At 36.3% G+C, this 23,104-nt stretch overlaps 1 protein-coding gene across 1 annotated transcript in view; it reads left to right on the top strand.

Moving 5' to 3' along the window:
* Positions 1–22,881, top strand: part of CDH10 (cadherin 10) — a 115,005-nt gene extending 92,124 nt beyond the window's left edge. The window contains exons 7-12 of the mRNA XM_064443427.1: positions 2,698–2,951; positions 6,661–6,797; positions 9,050–9,171; positions 18,419–18,527; positions 20,454–20,705; positions 21,561–22,881. Of these exons, the coding sequence (XP_064299497.1) occupies positions 2,698–2,951; positions 6,661–6,797; positions 9,050–9,171; positions 18,419–18,527; positions 20,454–20,705; positions 21,561–22,054 (1,368 nt within the window). The 3' untranslated portion in view covers positions 22,055–22,881. The remainder of the gene's footprint in view (positions 1–2,697; positions 2,952–6,660; positions 6,798–9,049; positions 9,172–18,418; positions 18,528–20,453; positions 20,706–21,560) is intronic.
* The last annotated feature ends 223 nt before the right edge of the window (positions 22,882–23,104 follow it).

Genomic DNA, 23,104 nt, shown 5'->3' with positions numbered 1-23,104 from the left:
TCTGAGATGCAGCATATCTTTAAAACATTATTGCCAGCAACATATGTAAAAAACTGGACCACGCCCAATGTGTTAGTACTAATTATCCCTGTGATTTCAAATGCAGACTTCTATAGTATTCATGTAACTTATTTTCTTCAGCAAGCAATAGGCAGTTCACTCACTACTGCAAGACATAAGTTTTCCTTATCTAGGAGGTTCTCATCAACTTAGGTAACCAGTGTATGCCAGAACACAAAGACACTCACGCAAGTTGAGTTGCAAGCTTTATTGTTTGTTTTCTTCCTGTCTCCAGCATGTCAGCTGGTTAACACATGAGCAGTGAACAATGATGGTGTCCATTTCACAGCTAGCTTTAGTTCTGCCCTCTGTCTTGCACCTCAGAGCAGTTTCAAAGAAATAAGGTCTCACACTTAGAAATGTCATTCTCCTGCTCCTCAACAGTCTCCCTTCCAAAAGTCCCTCAGTCCTTTTCTTTGGGATCTTGAGATCTATTTCTAAAGAGTTTGGGCAACATTTCTAACATGAAGCACTGTTTATATATTAGCTTTTAAAACAAATCTCCTTAAGCATAGAATAACAAATTAAATTAAACACTACTATAAAATATATCTCCACATCTTTTGGTAATGGCAACTTCTGCAAAGATCAGAGTGTGTTTGGTTTTAATCTCTATGTTCTTCTATGCTCATAGTCAGCATTGTAGTTTACCTGGGAAGGAATGAAAATACAAAAGTCTGGGGCGCAATATATTTCGTTTTCCTAAAGTTTGTGAAGAATTCTCTTGGGATGCTGCTTTCTTGCTTGCTTCAGATTTTTCACACAGACTGCTATTATATTAAATCAATAAAGTCTTGAAAAAACAGTCTAATAACTGGATCAAGCATAAAAAATTCATAAGTTATAACACAGCAGCTCCAAAAATGTCACCAATAAATACTAATGAACAAGATCATCTCATTTTGTCATTAGCAATCTGACACATTTTGCTATTTTCAGGATGCTTTCTCCTATTGATAAATAAGTAGCTTATTCGGATAGCACAGACAACAGCATTAACTAGCAAGGAAGAAGATAGGCTCAGTTTGTTCATTTTTGAAAATATTCTCTATTTTTTTATTATTTAGCCACATTGATTGTAATTTCTGTTTTCAATGGTGAATAACTAGAAATACTTGGTGTTTCTTTACTGAGCCCTTAAGTTTAAGTTACTAAGTCTGAATGTAAAACCTGCTGCAATAGAACTTTGTCTATACAGTTTTTTTAATACAAGTTCTCACAGACAAAATAATTCCTTTGCCACAATTTCGTATATTTGGGCAATGGTTTTGCTCATTATTGGTGACATGTAGGAATGCCTGTAAAATCCACATGTTCTACATCCATGTTTTGCAGCGTAGCCTGAAGAGATGTCCAAACTGGATGTGAATGTATTAGTAATAAGTTAACTACATCCGCATGGTGCACCTTCTGGCAAATTACGCCAGCTAATTAGAATAAAGCAGAACTAACATGGCTTCTTTGCTTCTAGGCTTGAAGCCAGCATCCCTTAACAGTAGCATGCTGTACTTTATAGACACACCAATAGTCTCAGATCTAGCTTAAGCAGCAGCACTGTGTTGCATTTCTCAATTATATTAATAGATATTCTCCCTTCTGCTCTAACTACTTTTTTAAAACAAGCTTGGGCAGTGGGGAAACTCATTCTTTCACTGGACTGCATCCTTCTGCTCTTAAATGGAATACTGAAATTCTAGGCTGTCACTCTGGCATCTTTCATTAACATTAATTTGCATTTAAAAGCAGTTAGGCAGAAAAAACAAGTGTTCTACTACCCATTTTGATGAATGAAAACCACCAGTTTGATATCTCCCTAGGATCTGGGGGGAGTTAATGAAGTCTTCTTTGTGTCAGAAAGGTAAATTCTCAGCTTGCTCATTTCCTCAGTATCATTAATTAGCTAACACTTTTCATCTATGACAATTAGAAAAATTTGAGGAATAGAGGTTCTTTTCTATCCAAAATGATTTCTAATTATAACCTTGAACCTTTCCTCATTTCGTTTTAAAAAGGAACTGCTGACAAAAATGTCAAATCTATTTTACAAAAAAAAATCTCTGATGTTGGATTCATTAAATTAAATGAAGAGGAACAAGATTAAGCTCTTACTGTTTCCTTGGGTATAGAGAACCCTGACACACACACCCTCCTTAAAAGAAACCTAAAACATTCCTGATATTTAAGGCCAGCTACATTTGTTTGACAATGAGGACACTGAGGCCATTTTCAGTATCCAAGAGTTTATAGGATTTTCTAAGAAATATTAGTATTAAGTATCTTGTTCTGAAATGTATTTCAAGTCTGTATTTCAAATATTTAAATGCTTGTATGATTGTTTCAAATCCATACCCTTGTGAACTATCTGCAAAATTCACTAAATAATTAGTAAATTTGCACTGAAAATCTTTTTGTCATTGGTGTTATGACAATTCAAATAATATTTATAAAGAGAAACTTCCTCTAAAAACAATGGAAATTCTTACTGGAGAAAGCGATTTGAAGTGTATTGGGGTTCCCCCAACCCAGGACAAGAGCTGATAAGGCTTGAGTCCTCTTCTGTTTCCATTATGTATATAGGTTAACATCTGTCAATATGTAATGTAATTTAATAAAGTTTATCATCACCTTCACTTTTAGCCACTGGACTATGAGACAAGACGACTTTATACCTTGAAAGTAGAAGCTGAGAATACCCATGTGGATCCACGTTTCTATTATCTTGGGCCTTTCAAAGACACAACTATTGTGAAAATCTCTGTAGAAGATGTAGATGAACCTCCCGTCTTCAGCAGATCTTCTTACCTTTTTGAAGTGCATGAAGATATTGAGTTGGGGACAATAATAGGAACAGTAATGGCACGGGATCCTGATTCAGCCTCAAGTCCAATAAGGTAATACTCCAGTCTCTGTAAACACATCATTTGCTAAAGTAATTAAGAGAAATTGTAATACAACAAGAATTTTCACATACACGGTGTACACAGGAAGAAGATGCCAATGTCTTTTTCTGTTATTAGTGTCCTAGAGATAGATAGAATTGAGTCCAGCAATAGACAGAGAGAGAGAATTTGCCCAGCTGAGAGCTACGAAGACGATCAGGGGACTGGAGCATCTCCCTTATGAGGAAAGGCTGAGAGACCTGGGCTTTGTTCAGCCTGGAGGAGAGAAGACTGAGGGGGGATTTCATCAATACCTATAAATATCTAAAGGGTGGGTGTCAGGATGATGGGACTGGGCTCTTCTCAGTCATGCCCAACAACAGGACAAGGAGCAATGGGCACAAGCTGGAACACAGGACGTTCCACTTAAATAGGAGAAAAAACTTCTTACTGTGCGGGTGCCAGAGCAGGGGCACAGGCTGCCCAGGGAGGCTGTGATGTCTCCCTCCCTGGAGACATTCAAAACCTGCCTGGATGCGTTCCTGTGCCCCCTGCTCAAGCAGGGGGTTTGAACAAGATAATGTCCAGAGGTCCCTTCCAACCCCTACCATTCTGTGACTCTGTGATTCCAAGTATGATGCTATCCGTAAGCCTCCGAACACCTCAGGGAACAGCGATTCAATTGCACACAAGAGACACAGGAAATATTTTCTAGTACTTCAATTCTCAGAAAACTTATAAAATTACACATTGATTTCAAGTAGGCTCTTCAGGACTATTTGCTTCACACTGTGAAAAGATGCCAAACAAGCCCATGGCCCAGGAAAGGCATAGAGTTGTATAATGCTTCCTCTGGTCTGTCCTGGAAAGTATGTAGTGCGGATCTCGCCTGCTCTGGTTTGTGCCTCCTGCTTCGCATGCTTGCCAGAGTGATAGCTATACTGAATAAAATTATCACAAAGTGTGCTCAAATACCCCGAGAAATTAGACATTGAAAGATTAATATGTTTAAAAATCTTTTCTATGTATGCCACTAGATGCTACGCGCTACATCACATCTAGTTGAATGTAGTAAACTATATTTTGGTGTGGGTTTTTTTTGTTTTTCTATAATGCATAATCTTTAAGAAACAGGAAAGACAACACTGTCCAAGTTGGATGTGTGTTGTCTGAAATACCGAACAAGGACAAAAATTACATTCTGGCAAAAGAACCTTATTTACTAACTTTGAAGGCAGTTGCCACATACTTCTTAATGAGGCCCAGGTGGTAAAACTGGATTAGGAAATTAAACTGAATCTAATTTTCTCTTATGGTGATTCATGTGTATGGAAAAGATAGGTGATAACACCAAGCTTCTAAAATTTAAGAATATATAAATAACTTAGCATTGCATCTTTATCCACTCTAATTGCATGAGACAACTGACAATTTTAGTAGTAATACTTTCTTAGCTGTGACTGGAAGAAGAACAAACTTGGAGCTTTTGCTCATTTTGCTCCTGACACAACTTAATTTATTGAAGAACTGTCGCAGGTATTTCACTCATCACTATCATTTACAAAGAATAACAACCTAAAAATTATTTTATATAATTTTTCTGTGTCCTGTTAATGTTTTTTTTCATTCTGCCATAGAACATAATTTAGCAGAGGCAGGTGGAGCAAACCAATAGTAATAAGACCAAAGAAACATCTAAAAAATTGAAAGGGACCATTGAACCTAGATTTAGTTCACTTCAAGAAAAATATTGAAGATATATGCGGTACTGTTCTTCATAGTACAGTCATTTCTTTTAGCTTTCATTTAAAGCTATCTACTTGAAGACAAGAACTTTAAAACAATTTGCACAGAGTAGATCGAATTCTCTTTAGTATTTGCTCTGTTCCTTAACTTCCGAAGTAACCTTGTATATTCATTCAAATAACAATTACCTAAGGTAAGTTTTTACAAGCTTTTACTTCATAAAATATCAATGTAAAATAGAAAGTACTTTGTGTTTACCCTGGATGTGAAGAACTAACATTTAAACTGAAGTATTTTGAAAGTTGTCATATTTTGAAATTAGGGCAGTTTAATTTAACTGCTATTAAGAAAAAACATTACAGCTTCGGGTTGTAGAATTGATTCAGTTTTTCTCTTTCTTTTCTGTTAAGCTGTTATTTTAAAATATTAGTTTATGTTTATTAAAATTCTATATAAGTTAGGCTTCCTATAAATTGAGGGCCAATTGCTTCCTGTTGCACTAATTTCTATGTCTGTTCAATGCATATGGAGGTGTTTTCTGAAAATAATAATTTTAGTAGCACTTGCACGCCATTAGAAGTAATATGATGGGGTAAAAGTACATGCTTATTTCATGGCTATTATCAAATGGTATAGAATTTTTAATAGAACAATGTGGAATAGATTTTGTTAGCTAGAGAAGTGATTATTGCCTATTGAAAAACTGTTTGTGATGACAAAATAAGTTATTTTCCTCATTAAAAGTCCTTCCATGGATGAAGTAAGATCAAATGGTTATCATATAAGCCAAATACTCTTAAATATGATTTATCTGAAAAATAGCAAGCTTTTGTTTCATTCTAACAGGTAATATCACCAGCTAGTAGTAAAAATAAAATAATAATTTCAGCACATCTGTCCTGCACTTTCAGAAGTCTGTTTTGGCTGTTCTAATTTCCTTTTGTTTTGCTTTTGTATTCCTTTTGGTGTCAGCTTGTTTGTTGTGGTTTTGTTTATTTGTTTTACATATTTATGTTATTGTGTGTGGTGGAGTGAGCAAACAAGACCCACCAAAATGTTACAGATACTCGTTTCATATTACAGCATTTTTTCATTTGGCTCAATTTAGTTAAGTACTGTAAGTAAAAACATATACACCTGACGAGCTGTTTAGATCATGCATAAAAGTTCATAGAAACATGAACAACTGTTTCTATTGTACTGTACAAGTGTACTAGCGGCCTTTTTTTTAAATTTGGCCCAATTCTGCCAGGTAGTTAGATAAATGTTCTGTACTTTGCAAAATCCTACATTTAATTCCACATCAAAGGTTCAATCAAAACTTTGAAGGCAGTGTTAAATATTAGAAAAAATGCAGGAAAGAACAGTGTTCTGATTCTAGTTTGGCATTCTGCTCTATTGTTTTAGTAGAAGTTTTGCCTGCCAAAGTATAGCAACTGTAGCAACATAGAAGGTCCTTTAACATCAGTATATTCATGAAAATGAAAGTTCTGCATGTTAACTTATTTGTATAGAGACTTTTTTTAACTTGATCTCTAGTAAATTAATATATCCTAAAATGTAGAAGCTAAGTTTATAAAAGTACTTTTGAAAAGCTCATAAAGTAGCAGTCAGTCTCAGTCTGAAGGAACAGTACATCAAAGATAATTTTCCTTTCAGGATTAAAACAATTATTTAATTATTATACTGCAATTCTGACTTATTTTTTATAATTCATATATATGTATATAAAAGCTCAGATGATAAAATTTTACACTATTGTATAATATTTATGAAATTCCTGCAATTTTTATTCCTCATTCTATGGAATTAACTTTGAGAATTTTCATAAGTGTTTATAGAAACTAAATATATGTCTTCTCAAAACTAACCTTTGTAATGTAACCTAAAACTTACATTGACTTGTTGTGAACCATATGCTTTCTTCCATTTTCTATCATTTTGACAATACTTCTTCTTTCTCTATCATATTTAGGTTTGCCCTGGATCGCCACACAGACCTTGACAGGATATTTAATATTCACTCTGGAAATGGGTCCATCTATACTTCTAAGCCACTTGACCGTGAGATATCACAATGGCACAATCTTAGCGTTATAGCAGCTGAGATCAGTAAGCCAATTTGGTCTCTTTTTCCTTTCAGTTTTCCTTAGACTGCAAAGTTACAGCTATGACGTCAAGAGAAAAAAATCTCCCTTCCTCCCCAACCCCTGCCTTCTTCTATTAGATATTCTGGGAAAGTAAATGGTGGGTAGCCAACAGAAGCTGTCTCCTCATTGCTTATTTCTTCACCGACTTCCACCACTGACCTTTAATGTCCAAGTTACTTCTGAAGTGTGACCCAATTGTATAACAACACTGGAATAATTCTGTTTTCTTCCTTTTCTTTGAGGACAATGACATGATTTTGCTGTTAAAGTAGCAGAGTTCAGGATGGTAATCTATGTTTTTGTCTCTATCATTTTCTTAATTTCCTTAGAAATAATTTCATTACCTCCTCCTATTGTATCTACACCTACAGCTCTTGGGATCAATACCTCTTAGAAGTTAGGTTCAATTTGATCCCTAAGCTGTAGCATTTCCTGGACTATTTAAACCAGTTATCTGTAGATATTTTAAGGTTAAAAATACAAAGAGGAAAGCAGAGATCCTCCTAAACCTCTGACATTATTGAGATGAACTCTAATCACCCAAGAAAAATGTTCTTTAGGGACAAAGGTCTGATCTTTGAAATCGGGATCACTTGCTTTCAAAGACACTGTTCTCTTAGGGTTAGTTCTACATCAGTCAGAGAAAGCTGCTGACCAGCAGTGAGGCATGGATGGCAAGAACTACATTGCAGCGAACTAAGTGGAACATCGTGTCCAGCCAATTAACTACCCTTAGCCTGCCTGTCTCCACTTCTGTAGTCCAGAGCAACAGGCTGGTTGTATCGCGCACACCCAGTAGCTGTGCTTTTTTTTTTCAGACCTTCTTTTTTCTTGCGATGTATACTCCTGAGCTTAGAATCCTTCATGTTGCTGTCCAATGTTGTAAGAATACTTTTCAGAAGTATTTCTATAATGAAAAAAAACTTAGTATCCTTGTATGCTTATATCATAGTTCCAAACTTATTTCCTTGTGAGGATACTTTGAGCAAATGTACTTTCTGGACCTAGTTGGAGTACCTAACATCCTCCAAAGAGGTACATTAGTTTTGCAGGAAGAAGTGAAGGGGTAGGCTAGATTAGGGTCTTTACATCTCTAAAAATATTACCTGTGAAGCACAACACAATGGAACAACAGTGTTAAGACTAGAACCCATTTGGAAAGTGAATACAAAAATGCAAAAGGCTACAAAAACCAGTGCCCTATACCTGCCATTTTAAAAAATTCAGGATGTCAAAAAGATCCACATTACACTCTTTAGCAAAGGTGTTATTAATAACAAGTGAACTTAATGCCAGCTACTCCTAAATGTTTACTGCTTTATTTGAAGCAGCCTAAAAAAAAAAAAAGGGGGGGGGAATCAGTAATTTTTAATCATCTCTACTGTTACTGATCGTATTCCACTGAAGTTGCAACATCATATAGTATTTAGCTACCAGCCAGCCAAATTCCAAGAAATGGCTGCACTTTTTTACTCCCAGGCATTATTTCAGATTCTTGGAATGGCAACTAGATCAGCAAGTAGGAACAGGGGACACTTTTATTCCCAAATTAACCTGTACTAATGACAGGGCACTCTAAATAATAGTAGGGTTTTGACATTTGGCAAGGGGGAGGTTACAATTCTTGTTTCATAACCTAAGGTCTGAAAATCTACATTCATATTTTTAAGGCAATTTAAACATTAAATATCTGATTCTAATAAATTCTTTACCAGATTTTTTTTGGGATTTCTCCCTATTTATTAATGCACAAAAGAAGAAAGTCAGGCTTGAAAAATTTTCAAAATATGTATGCACAAAGTGAATAATGTCTTTTCTCTGCAAAAAAAACCCAGATCACAAATAATTTTAAAATTAAAAATAAAAATCTTCCAGCAAAATAATACTTAATCCCACCAAATAATCAAATACGTCGTGATAGTAATGGGCATATTTTTCATATTCTATATTTGCAAAGATTATTAACAGTTGCAGCCCTTATTTTCATGTACAAGCTGAATTACTCACCAGATACCAATATTTTATTTTTCACTCTAAGCAAAACATCTCTTTATTTTTCAGGAGGCCTCATTCATACCTGGTATCAGTTTGTACGCTAAATTTTGACCAGTTTCATAAGTAATCTTGCATGTCTACTGCTCATGAAATTTGGAAGAAAACAGAAAACTTTTAGTGGGAAAATAAACTCCTCCTTCTTCTTTCTTCTCCTGTCAGACAACCCCAAAGATACTACTCGTGTACCAGTCTACGTAAGAATTTTGGATGTTAATGACAATGCCCCACAGTTTGCTGTATTCTACGATACTTTCGTCTGTGAAAATGCAAGAGCTGGACAGGTATGCCTTTGATAAACACTTTCCACTATCCAGTTTTGCTATGGCACTCCACTGTAGAACATTCTTGCTTGTTGCTTGGGAGAAATCATGTCCAAAACAGCTTTTGAAATGTTAAAAATGAAAGCAGAGTACCTCTGTAGATGAGGCTTAGATTGAAATACCAATATATTACAATAGCATCAGTGCGTGAATTACTACTTTTCTTTACTTAATCCTGTACCACTGTTAAATGCCGACTAGATATGTCCAAGAGGCATGATCATAATTAGTTTTGCCATTATCTTCACAAAGTAAAATACTATATGTAGCTACTAAGAAGTTTGATCTATATTTTTCAATAACTCTCAAAGAGCAAAATTCAGATGTATTTCAATCCATGCTGATGGTGATTACAGACATCTATATCTGTCACAACGCTGGGGTTTTTTGCAGTTGTTAGGCTTATCTTTTATTATCGCACCAAAAGCTTCTGAAAAGAAAATACAAAACATATATTTTTCGAACTGGTAAGATAATAATATTTTGTTTTGCCTCTGACAGGCTACAGAACGTGTACTTCAATTTAAGTGAAATGACTGCAGTGCTTAATACCTAGTTCCTAATAGGCAGCTGCTTAATAGAACTGTTAAAAAACTGTTTTCCTCTTACAGCACAGATGTCCCAGAGCACAGTCAGCCAATAATAAATCCTTTAAAATGGTGGCAGTAGTACCTCAGTGCAATCATTTTAGCAGCTTTGATTAGAACGTGGGAGAAGTGCTGGCTTGTCTTAACTGCTTGAGTCCTACAGGTATAACATTCAGGTTGTATTACAAATGTTACATTCAGGTTGCCATTATTCTTTCTAAAGTAACAGCAGTTGGAAATTAGAACAGAGGATTAAATGCCCAAATTTATAATGCATAAAATACCTAAAGGTACTGAGCAAGGGCATTTGTCTGCTATGAGAGTTGTAAGATAATTTAAGCTGTTGGATAAATAGATATCACTGGCTAATCATCTAGAATTTCTGACATTTGTAGTGTCTTGTATAAATACTAAACTAACAACTTAATTACTTTCTATATGAGATATGGATTAAGAACTGGAAAAGTAGAACACTGAATTTGCCTCTTCCAGTATCACAGAAATTTCCTGGGCTAAAAAAAAAACTTGAAATGCATTAATCCATAAATCTTACTCTGTTTGAGGTTTTAGAATCTGCCCTGTCCAGGTTGCCAGCTATAGAGGATATAGGAAATGCTTAATAGAACAGTTATATTTACATGTAAACATATTTTGAAGAACTATATTCTTATGAGCTAACTAGAATATTGAGGTCAATATAATTTAAAAATAAATATAAAAGTTATTTCTGCATTACACTGGTTTTCTGTTTACATTCAGAAAAGGCTGTCAGTTAAAAACTTGAAAAAACACACACTAATCATTTATGACTAATGAGAAGCTAAATAAGTGCATGTATATGTTTATTAAATTGTTATAGAGCTCAGTAGTATATCATGTATTAGAAAAAAAGTACCAAATTTACTAAAAGGGCTATAGTTACAAGCATTAAAAAAAAATATCTGAGTTTCAAATGATTGGTTAAAGAAAACAATTCACAGGAAGAGAAAAAAATGCAGCACAGGATAACATGAATAATTTATTTGACTGTAATTATATTCCTCTTGCTTAATGGTAGATCATAAATAAGACTTGTTATTTTGGAATTTAGCCTGTCCTGAGGGATTTAATCTAATCAATTCATACTAAACATGGTTCTCTAAGTTTGGTTCCTCCCACATTTATGCTATTTTGCTTTCCTTTCAGGTTTTCATAATTACGTTTGATCCATGATCAAATTTAAATCTTCCATTAGATCACTGAAACTATTATGATACTTCATCAGTCATAAATTTTGTGGTATTAATTTAAATATTTCCTATCTCCTACTGACAAACATTTTAATGAATGTTAGAATTTTCCTTTTTCTTATCGCTTAAAATTTTCCTTAATTTATGTAGAAGTATATATAATATATATACTTACATCTATAGAGACACACACTATATATGTGTGTGTGCATGTGTGCATGTGTGTATACATATATATACACGTACACATACATGCATATATATAGCAAGAGAGAAAGGGAGAGCACTTCTATGAAATGTTATTTTTGGGGTCTGAGTGACTCCAAAAGCATGGGATTGTTCTCCTGCTTGCTATTACTGTTGATGTCAGACTGTACCATGGTCTTCCAAACAATGGGAATACCCTGTTCCAAAAAGCTCAAGCTACAAACAAGCAGCAGCTATGGCAGCATGCCATTTAGATGGTTGCTATTCTTTTGACCCCCAAAAATGAGGACAGTCTTGGTGTGACGGCACAAAGGGAACACGGGCATCCGTATGGGCTATAGAAGCTTGGCTCAGTAGGAGTTGAGGGGAAGAGAGGAGTAAAATGCTCGGACGGTTGCAGTCCTGTACACAAAGAAGTTCAGCTGTCCTCCACTCCCAGGTGGGAAGAGCTAAGGGCTGGGCATCTGGGCAGATGGACTGCCACTGGTTTTGTCAGCTCCCAGCTGCCACACGCCTGGCAGCTCAGCAGGAGCCTCCAAAGGTCCTCTAATGTAAAAGACAAGAATCAGTGTAGAAAGTAGAAGTCACTCTTACTTTAGAGAGATTTTACATGGAAGCTGAGTGTATTTTTTCCACACATTCACTTTCCCTACAGTAAGGGTCAGAAGAGGGGTCCTTCTTCTCCCTTTGTAAATGACCCGCCAAAAGAAAAGAAGGCATGAGCTGACCTTGGACAGCAGCCAGGTACCCACCCAGCCACTCCATCCCTTAACAGGACAGGGGCAGAAATAAAATGAAAAATAAAATTGGTTGAGAAAAAGACAGGGAAATCACTTAACAATTACCAACGCTGACAAAACAGGCTCAAATTGGGGGGAAAATGATTTAATTTACAGCCAGTTAAAAATAGGGTAGGATAGTGAGAAACAAAGACAAAAGAACTAAACCACCTTCCCTTCTTTCCCCCCTTATTCCCAGGCTCACCTTCACACCTTCATTCCAACAACTTGATCTCCTTTCTCTCCCCGAGGGGCGCAGGTGGCTGCGGCCAGCCCCCAGCAGCCCCCCTCTGCCGCTCCTTCCTCCTCACCCTTCCCCCTGCTCCAGCCCGGGGCCTTCCCAGGGGCTGCAGGGAAACACCCGCCCCGCCGGGGTCCCTCCCGGGGCCGCCGGGGAATCTGTGCCGGGGCGCCGGGAGCGCCTCCTCCCCTCCCGCCGCTCTCCTCCCCTCGGGGCTGGCGGGGCTCTTCCTCACCCCCCTTCCCTCAGCCCCGGCTGCCGGGCAGCCCTTTGCCCCCCGTCCCTGCCTCCCTCCGTGCCCCGGCCGTGCCCGCCCGGGGCTGAGGGGCTCGGCCGGGCCCTGCGGTGGCACCCTCGGAGCCGGCTGGAACTGGCTGGAACCGGCTGTGTCCGGCGCGGGGCCACCCCGGCTGCCCCCATCGGCGGCGGCGGCGGCTCCTGCCACCGGCACCGGGGCACCTGCAGCTGTCGCAAGCACGTTGTGATGTTTAAATGAGAAACTGTTTAGTTTTCTTTTATCTCCCTTTGGCCATTCATCATCTCCTCCTGCTCTGGTGTTTGTAATATATATACATGTGTGTCTGGGGGTTATATACATAAAACTTAAAAATATTTAATAACAAACACATACCAAATCACATACTTTCAAAGGTCATACCCTTTCTCTGAAGAACTACCTGCCTGAGCCAGAGGTAGGAACTAAGTAAACAGCATGGTTCCCTGCACCTTTCAAAGCCTCAAAAGTAATGAGGAAAGTTGCTTTTTCATCTGTTTGGGTCTGCAAGCATGCTTGTTAAAATCTTATTCTTACTCGTCTTCATTTACCAAATCTACACATGGCCACTCCCTTTTCACATGTCCCAATGTTATATAAATCAGTCTAACTCATCATGGATTCTCTTTCAATGACATTTTAAAATGTGAATGAATGATTCTTATTTTCTTTTTTGTATATCTTAATTCAGCATAGATTGTATAAACACACTAGGTTTCTTGAACCAATTATTTTTATGTTGCTCCTCTTCTTAGCAACTCATTTGACCCATATACAAAAATTTATCAAGGATATTTTTCCCACCATAACCTTGCTGATACATGGCTTTTGGTATCTTTATAATTCCAGCAATTTCCTTATTATATTCACCAGGTGTCTTTCTAATCATTATTCCTTTTATTGAAAAAATAACTAAAATATGTATCTATTGAAAAACCAAATTCCTGGCTGTTTCATTTTTATAGGAATTCAGATTTTCCTCCCTTTTTTTAGAGGTTTTTTGTAGAACTTTCTTTTATCCTTTGATCCTGAAGTGTTATTTTAGCTTTGGTTTTTGCATCTCCCTCATTTCTATTGTCATACTACAATTTGTGGTCAATTTACTTGCATTTTTTTTTCTTTTACTTTTCTGTCTCTTTAGTCTTACTTTAGTTCCTTCAGTATATTTCCATAGGTCTTATATTTTCCAGTAGTTTTATAGTATCTGAATTCTCTTCTTCCTTTAACTTTTTTCAAGAACTCTCAAAGTTTCACTTCATTTTACTCTGGTAAGAGAAAGTTTTTGTAAAGCAAAACCAATATAGGGTTTCTAAATAGTTGTGGGTTTTTTTCTTAATAGCAAATTATATTTTCTGTTCTTTGCACAGAATTTAAAAGCAAATATATAGTGTGTTTCAGAAAAAAATAAACATTTCCTTAAACAGTGGGTAGAACTCATGCTCAAAGAGGACCTACCAAGCACTAAGGTGAATAGTGTTGGAATAAGCAGCCTACACAGCAAACTCGTTTCCACTGTTTTATCAGTTTTTACTGGCTAACAATCCTCTTTGTCTACTTTTGGGCCCTTACTTTCCTGGCTGTTTTCAGACAGAGTAACATCCTTGGCTTCCCTGCAACTGTTAGAGTTCTGTGACATTGCTAGCAAGGAGAAGCAACTTACTGTGGATGTAAATGGTGTATCCCATGGTTGATTGGTCTAAGGGGAAAATACCATCCCTTAGATGATTAGTACTGTTTTGTGTCAGTGCATTACCATATAAATGCTTTAACTATAAAGACTATGGAGAATAATTTTATTACAATTCCAGGGAAACAGAAGACTTCCCAGATTTCCATTTTTGGAATAATATTGATAACTGCTAAACTTCTTCAGACAAATAACTATTTCCCGGTAGACTGTCACATTCTTTCTAGAAGTCTAGTTAAATCAGTTTCTCATGGAAAGGAAGGGGGATGGTAGAAGTTAATGATATTTACTTCCTCCTTCAAAGGGTCCCTTATAACAGGATTTATAAACAGGATTTCCTAATGAGGCTTAAGTACTTCTTTCCTAGATAGTTACTGCTGCTTGTTTAATTACATTTTTTAAAAATATAGTACAAAACAGTATCGAGATATTTAAGAAAATGAGGACTAAAACCTGTAATGATTCATTATTGTTCAGTTTTACTACAAAATAAAAAAAATGTATATTAACAGTAGCAGGTTATCTGAAATACCCATTGTCTATATCTACAGTATAACACTGTGGGGTAGATGACCTATAAGGCAGTTTACTCTGTGATTTCAATTCCTCCGAGTTGCAGGTTTATATTTGAAAGCCACCGAGAAGGGGAAAAGGCTGCTAATGTACATGTTGATTACAAATAAATAGGTGTACCAAATAAGAAATGTTTCTTTTATCTTCAAGTGGATTTGTATATATTTAAGAGACTCTAAGTAGTTACCCTGCCATCAGTTACATCCCAGAGGTTCAGAGTCAAGCAAGCAATGGCTAAAAACTAGTATACTGAAGGCTTTATCTATCCCTGAAGCTTCAAAAACGAGTCCAGGTTTGGTAAAACACGGATAGTATTGCAAGTGGCTGCCTAGCAACTGTGTGAAAGGGAAAGTTCGTGCAAAACAGCTCTCATGGTTAGTTACAATCTTAATTACTCCTATCAGTTCTGTGCCCACAAACAAGTGGATAATAGCCAGATAAAAAATGTAGAGTCACTGGATTTACTTGTCATACTGTGGTACAGTCTGCTTAAAGTGGTTAGATTTGTGAAAATAATTAAAAATTTGAACAAAGACCCACTTTCATAAGATCAATAAAAAAAGAAAAAGAAAAAAGGAATGCAGCTGAGAGGGATTCCAAACCTCAACCTACTCTCAAACAGAAGTTGTGATAACCCTTTTTGCTCAAGTCAACAATCAGCAGGACAAATATGTCCTATGTCCTATTTAGGACATCCAAACCTGTGATACTGCTATAATTTTCTGCAAAAGAGGTGGAGTAGGCAAGCAAAGAAATCACCAAAACAACCTATGTCATTGTCTATGACCTACAGCTGTACTTTTATTGCTTCCCAGAAATGCAGGAGGAATCTGCTTTCCCCCTTCCTCATTTGTATGTTGTGTCCATGTGTCGTCTGAAGCTTGCTTCATGTACAGGCCTTGAAAGAGCACAAAGGGTCGTGCAGTGCTTCAAAAAGTTAACAGGAAGATGCTGCTCCCTCCGAAGACCAAAGACCAACTCTAAACAAACGTCATCTACCCTGAACATCCAATCTGGTGAATAGCATGTTCCTTGTGGTGACATACAGGAGGAACTTGAGAGCACTAGCGATACTGCAAAGAGAACTTTCCAGGCTCTCGCAGGAGATGATGAATACTTGGTCTACTGGAATGCGAGCATGACCTCATTTGAAAAGGAGATAGTAACGCACTTCCTATGTGAATTTCTAGTAATATCCTCATTTAAAAAATAAATAAAAAATTTAAAAGTTGAGGTTCTAATTCAGAATAGCAAAACAAATCATGCTTTTGTTTGTGATGTATTTTACAATTTAACTTAGAGGTGCTGTAAGTTTCACTAAGACCATCCTTAAAACTTTGCCTTTTAAAGAAACGTAGCAGCAAGTAACTTGAAACTGCATAATATTTAGTCAGCCAAATGTTTGCTCACAATTTTTAATTATCCTTACATTTTAATATTGAAATGATGCTTGCAAGAAAAAAAAACCCAGACAAGGGGGTTTCTTGTCCTTAATATAAGCAAAATAGCTGAATTTGCTTGCAAAAGATATCAAAAGGCTAAACATGATCAGTATTTGAACAGCAAAGTTCCCAGAGGACTACAATTGCCACAACACCCAGCTTGCTACAGCCTCCCTTCTACAATTACCCAAAAGGAGGTTGTAGAGAGGTGGCTGTCAGTCTCTTTTCTCAATAGGACAAGATGTGTAGACATGGTGCTTAGGGACATGGTTAAGTGGTGGACTTGGCACTGTTAGGTTAATGGTTGGACTTGATGATCTTAAAGGTCTTTTCCAACTTAAATTATTCTATGATTGTATGACTCTAACACATGATGAATGGGGGAATTAATAGGAGATATTTTCTTGCTGTTTGTTGTTATGCTAAGGGACACTGGTTGGCAGTGCTCTAGTAGGTGAACCTGAAAACCAGAAAAGATTTTAGGCTAGGAAAAATTCTACATTCTCCTTTTAAGCTACAGGTATAGACACTGAGAAGTGGAGAAGCTGATTTGTATTAACACCAACAACTGACTGCATTCATGATCTCTGCTTGTGAAGTAAAATGGACTAGTGTTTTCTTGACTTAATTTTGCAAAAATATCTAAAGGCTTATTTGCTAACTGCTCACTAAATAATTTAAAAGTTCATTCTTTAAAAAAACAAATAATATTCTATGCTTATATTATCTGGTTTGTTAATATAGTAAGTTATTGGAAGTTTATGTGAGAAAACAAATATAGAGAAAGACAAAACTCCAGTTGAAAAAGCAAGCAAGCTGCTGTATTAAAAGAAATCCAATCCTTGTCTCATGAAGAAACTTGTTGCTGTATTCTGGATGGACAAGAGAGAAGTTGGGAGTTAATCATGCATTTATTAAGACAAACAGGAGTACATTGCAGCTGTTGATGTTAAAGATGATTAGTCCTGACAAAAGCTGTGATATGAAGAGAAACGGCTGTATCTGGAAGAACTGAAAGACAAAAACCAAACAGGATTTAACAAGTATGCCACAAGGAAGGAGTAGTGTCAAAAATTAGATGTAATTCTATGCTTGAAAAAAACACTGCAACTTAAAATTATAGATCAGAAATGAAGAATAAGAACGACCTAGGCTAAAGATTAACCTATTTTTGGAAATTAAACTAAAGAACATAACTGAAAATTCTTGCATGCATGCACAAAAATTCAACCATAGGTACAGTTTGTATTGCTATAGTATAAAAACCTACTCTGAAATAAAGCAATAAAGATGTCAAAAACTGTGTTTTGTTGGGGACATAACATTTTGCCACCTTTATGTATAGAAACTTCAGTGAAAAAAAGCCACACATTCATTAACCTGACAGGTAAACAAATGTTGATAAAGGGCTTGCCATTACTTGCCCCAAAAGTACCCAAACCTATTTGTAGGCATTACAGAAAGAACTGAATCCAAGTATTGAACTGACCTGATGCAGCTTACTCTGAGAATTGTAGCACAAGATTGTGATCCCACTCTGAGGTGATGCATCTGTAGAGTATGCTACAATATTTTGCAAGTGTTGAAAAATATATATATATGAACACCTAACTGGTGTTTTTCATGTAGGAATCTTATTGGTGTATGCTGCTTTAGTAATAACTAGAAAAATCTTGGTTTAGAAACAAATGTTATTATTCTGGAATTTAATTTGAAACTTTAACTTCCCTATCAGAAACATCTATTTGATATAATACCAGTTTTATCACAAAAATATAAATTATCCTCTGAATTCCTGTCTTAGATGTTGATCTGAATTTAAAGTGGCATTCAGAGATGAAGAATACCAATGACCTAAACTAAAGAAAAAGCTATTTTTGGCAAATTTAGTCCTTTTTGTAATTACTTAAAAAAAAAAAAAGGTCAAATGGCCATATCACACATGTACATGTACCATGGCATGAAACACGTATGGATGCTTTTGTGTGAAAAACTTATATGATACACTTGTTTAACATTTGTTCAGTTAATATGTTCTACAGATTAAGTAGTAAATCAGTATGTGTATAGTTTGAACAGGAAATTGTCTAGTCATCTTCTAGTCTACTAAAGTAATCAGACAGCTGTATCAAAAACTTAGGTGCATTTGGTGTTTTTTTGTTGTTTGTTTGCTTGCTTTTTTCCTGCAGCTTATTCAAACCATAAGTGCAGTAGACAAAGATGACCCTCTTGGTGGACAAAAATTTTTCTTCAGTTTAGCTGCTGTTAACCCTAACTTCACTGTTCAGGATAATGAAGGTAAAATTCATGCCTGTTCCAGGGAAGGAGTTTTATCATTGCTGTCTGGCGTACATTCCTGAAATATATTTGCTTTCGATATCTATCAATATGTAGAGAAGCCATTAGGTGGCTGCTAGCAAGAATAATAATTTTACCTTATGTTTGTTGTTTAGGACTTCTGCATTTTTATTTGTGTAAGGGAGGCAAAAATGGGATAAAACAAATAAAGAAAATCAGTAGAAGTGTTGGTTTGGCTAGATGGAATGCTTGACTGAAGGAGAAAAATAAGGTTTAAAAAATGGCTTCAGCTGACAAGTTCAGATTTTTCACTTTAGCCTTCTGTCATATATTTCTGACTCCCCTGGTCTCCTGTTTTGCTTCTTTCTGATCATTAATGAAAGTAATGGCTTTGAGTGCATAACCACTTTGGCTTTAATTTTGGTTCTTTCTCAGTCTTGCTTTATCAGAGAAAATTTGCAGAAGGTTCTCTTGGGGAAGAGGGATTATGCACCCATTTTGGCCTTTGTTATCACTATGACTAACTGAGAGGGCTCTAGATTACAGAAGAAATAAATGGGGGGGAACATGGTACCAGCCTTCAAATGTGTTAAAGGCATAAAGGCAATGAGAATAATCCTCTTTTCCTGATGAAGATTTCAGGAAGTAATAGGCTGCAAACAACATGAGGAATTTTATGTTCGATAGAGAAAAAAATTTTACAATAGGGAAAGTGAAGAATTGAAATAAAATTGTTTGACTATCTCATAATATCTCTAGCTGCAGAGGTATTTAAAGAACCATCAGACACATATTTTTTGATGTCAGGTGAAAAAAAGTAGCATACAAATACCCACAACCAATGAAGGGACGTAATCAAGGAAAACGATGTTTCACATCATAGAGGCTATGAAAAAAAGATATCATTTAGTATTTTAAACAAAGATTATATCCTGGTGACTAGGCTCTGAGTGTAAAAAGGGATAGATCTTGTTATTCCTTTTCTATATGTAATTATTTTATTTCTTTTTTCATATGGCTTATTATAATTCAGCCTGAAGTTGGCTGGCAAGATAACTAACCACCTACCTCAAGAAATCCACAAATATGGTGAAAATTAAAGTTTCCTTCCAAAAGAGACTAAATCTGTACTTTCTCTCTTTTGGACTAAAAAGTGAGCAACTCTAGTGTTGCCTCACACTCTAGTGTTGTAGCCCTAATAGAAGAAATAGTCCCTCCATGTTATCTGTTCCTTTCCTTCCTCTTTTTCCCTCTGGCCACTCAGTGAACAGCTTTCGATGCATCCAGCTAAGATTTGTCTGCTACAAATACAGTTTAGTAAATTCACTTCTCAAGACTGTGCAGGAATACCTATGGTCTTTCACATTTTTTTAATTCCCAAGACAATTTTTTCCCCAAAAATCTACTCTATGTGCTGGGTACATAATTCATTGTTCTACAGTATGTTGAAAGTGTTTTGGTGTGGAAAATCTGAAACTGAGTTTACAGATAGCATTCCCATGGGTGTTGTAACAGAAGATCCATAGAAAGAATCTTTCAAAACACTGTGCTTGTTGAACAGCGTGAAGTGGAAGGTTATTTTTTCTCAGTTGGCCACTTCATTTCAGGGCTTCAGCCCTGATCTGGAACTGTGTCATGCACTGCATGCATTAATCTATAAAACATTTTAAGCTTTAAGAAATCCTCTTTTTAAATCACTTTCGAAGGTGCTGCAAAGGCACAGAGGAGCAGGGCAGATGTACATAAAAAATTATAAATACCTTTCTGATCAGATGGAAATATCATTAGGAAAAGAGAGATATCACTATGATATTAGGAACAGTTTTCAAATGCTACCAGTGATGTAAGAGATGATGTTTTGCATGTACTATAAATTATACACTTTTTATATTCGTATTATACAACAGTGTATTTTAATCAATCTAGATAACACTGCCAGAATTTTGACAAGAAGGAATGGCTTTAATCGACATGAAATAAGTACTTACCTTCTACCAGTGGTGATATCAGACAATGACTACCCGATCCAGAGCAGCACTGGCACGCTGACCATTCGAGTGTGCGCCTGTGACAGCCGGGGGAACATGCAGTCCTGCAATGCTGAGGCCTTGCTCCTCCCTGCTGGCCTCAGCACAGGGGCACTGGTTGCCATTCTCCTCTGCATCATTATCCTGCTAGGTAAGAAAAAGAAACACATCTTTCCTGCCATGAACAAATGCTTCAGGCCTGACTCATTCTACAAAACTATGCAGATTGGTAAAATTAATGATAATGGATTTAGCAAGAAGAATTTAACTGCAACGTAAAAAGAAAAAAAGGCAAAACCTGTTTGTCTGGGAACTGGACATTGTAAATAAGAATTCAAGTCTCAGGCCATCAAAACTATCAGTGTGCATCCAGAAGCTCATTTCTGTTCTTCTGTTAAGTTGTCTAATAAAGAAGATCAGAGAGGAGGAATAGCATAATCAAAAATGACTTTCATGTCTTTAATTTTAATTATTTTTTTTTAGGGAATGTATCTTTTTTATTTAACTAACTATCTAAAGCCAACGTGCAGTATATATTTCGCACAGAATATGCCAGTAAATAGTATTTTTACTGTTTTAAAGCACTGTCTATCCAGAGGTTTCTGTGCTGTAATAAATTAAAAACAAAAATGTAAATTATGTAAAATCTCCATTTTGAGGTTTCCAGAATATCATTTAATGACCTACAATCCAGCTCAAAATCAGTTTTTGGCGGTATACTTTGAGGTTAAAAAAGGGAAAAGATCTTCAGAATAGACCTGGATATTTTAAAACTGATTAAAGTTGCAGAAGGAACATATAGACAAGCTCATGGGTCTGTGAAGCAGAGTGCATGTGTGTGCAAAATATAGACCTTACTGTGCTACCATAATACAGGTGGAGATGTTTATCAGACAGAAATCAATTGCTGAAATGTAGTTGAAATAAAGCTCTTCTACCTGGTGGGTCTGCTATTAAGAAATTGTTAAATAGAGGTATTTACCCATTCTTTGTGTCTCTCTTTAAGTTATAGTGGTGCTGTTTGCTGCTCTGAAGAGGCAGCGAAAGAAGGAGCCTTTGATCCTCTCTAAAGAGGATATCAGAGACAACATTGTGAGTTATAACGATGAAGGCGGTGGAGAGGAAGACACCCAAGCCTTTGATATTGGCACACTGAGGAATCCTGCAGCTATCGAAGATAAGAAGCTTCGACGAGACATTATCCCTGAAACGTTGTTTGTACCACGGAGGACTCCTTCAGCACCAGATAACACAGATGTCCGAGATTTCATTAACCAAAGGCTAAAAGAGCACGATACTGATCCTTCTGCACCGCCGTATGACTCACTTGCAACCTATGCCTATGAAGGAAATGATTCAATAGCTGAATCCTTGAGCTCCTTGGAGTCGGGTACGACCGAAGGAGACCAAAACTATGATTACCTCCGAGAATGGGGCCCTCGGTTTAATAAGCTAGCTGAAATGTATGGTGGAGGAGAAAGTGACAAAGACACTTCTTAACCTACAGTAGGCTACATTTTTGTTTCCTTTGAGCGGAAGTAATTTTACAGACACCTTCTGCACTCAACAGTATTTAACATTCAGGAAAATTTTCCTGCCACTCAGCACAATGGTTTCCTTTTAAAATTTGTTCTAAATTTGTCCATTAATGTCATTCATTCTTTCTAGTAGGATGCCACTTGGAATATATACAGCATTTTATTTAATCACCTTCCAAGAGCCAAAGCTATGGAAATTCAGTGTTGTCCATTTTAGTAAGTAAAATAAAAAATATCTTACCTTCAGAAATTTGAACAGGCTGGTAATCCCTTAAGCAACCTCATGTACAAGCCGCTTCTGTTAGGTACATGTCCTATCCTTGCAAATGCAGCTTTTAAGATGGCAAAGAAGAAAAAATCCAGTATGTCCTGTTCTGTACATTAAAATTAAAACAAAATGTACACGTGGTGTTAATAAGTGTAATATGCAGCTGGTTTAAAAAAAAAAAAGTTTGTGCAACTTCATTTCATCAAATTCTATCTGCCAATGTTTTATATTTATATTTTTGTATTTATTTTTAAGAAATAAACCAGTTTTTACAACTATGTTTATGCTTGCCTGCCTGTTCTGGCCATCAGTTCCAGGCTTGAAGAGACCATGAAATTTCTGCGATGACAGCATCGCCAACTGCTAGTACTTCTATGCTGCAGTATTCTCCATATGTTTAACACAGTCTGAAGTGTTTATGCTCACAGGGGATCAAATTATAGACCTATTCGCTTGCTTAAAAGTACTGCTTCCTACAGTGGTCATGTTTAAGAGAAATTTTGTTTTATTTTTGAGCTGAACTAATGATATTCTATTCTAGAAAGATGAACTACTATTTTGTCTCAACATGAATTACCTTATTCTCGAAAAACATGCTGGTACAACTAATTCATCCAAACACATAAAAATAGTTTCAAAACCTGAGTTTATTTTTTCTATAGTTCTCCGGCTTGAATCATAATTGCATAATCAGAAATGATCTGTAACTGCAATGGATGAAGCATAAAAATATGTTTATACAAT

Source organism: Phalacrocorax carbo, chromosome 2 (assembly GCF_963921805.1).
Source record: "Phalacrocorax carbo chromosome 2, bPhaCar2.1, whole genome shotgun sequence".
NCBI lineage: Eukaryota > Metazoa > Chordata > Aves > Suliformes > Phalacrocoracidae > Phalacrocorax > Phalacrocorax carbo.
The sequence above is the reverse complement of the archived record's forward strand: the minus strand, read 5'-3'. Positions and strand labels throughout refer to the sequence as shown.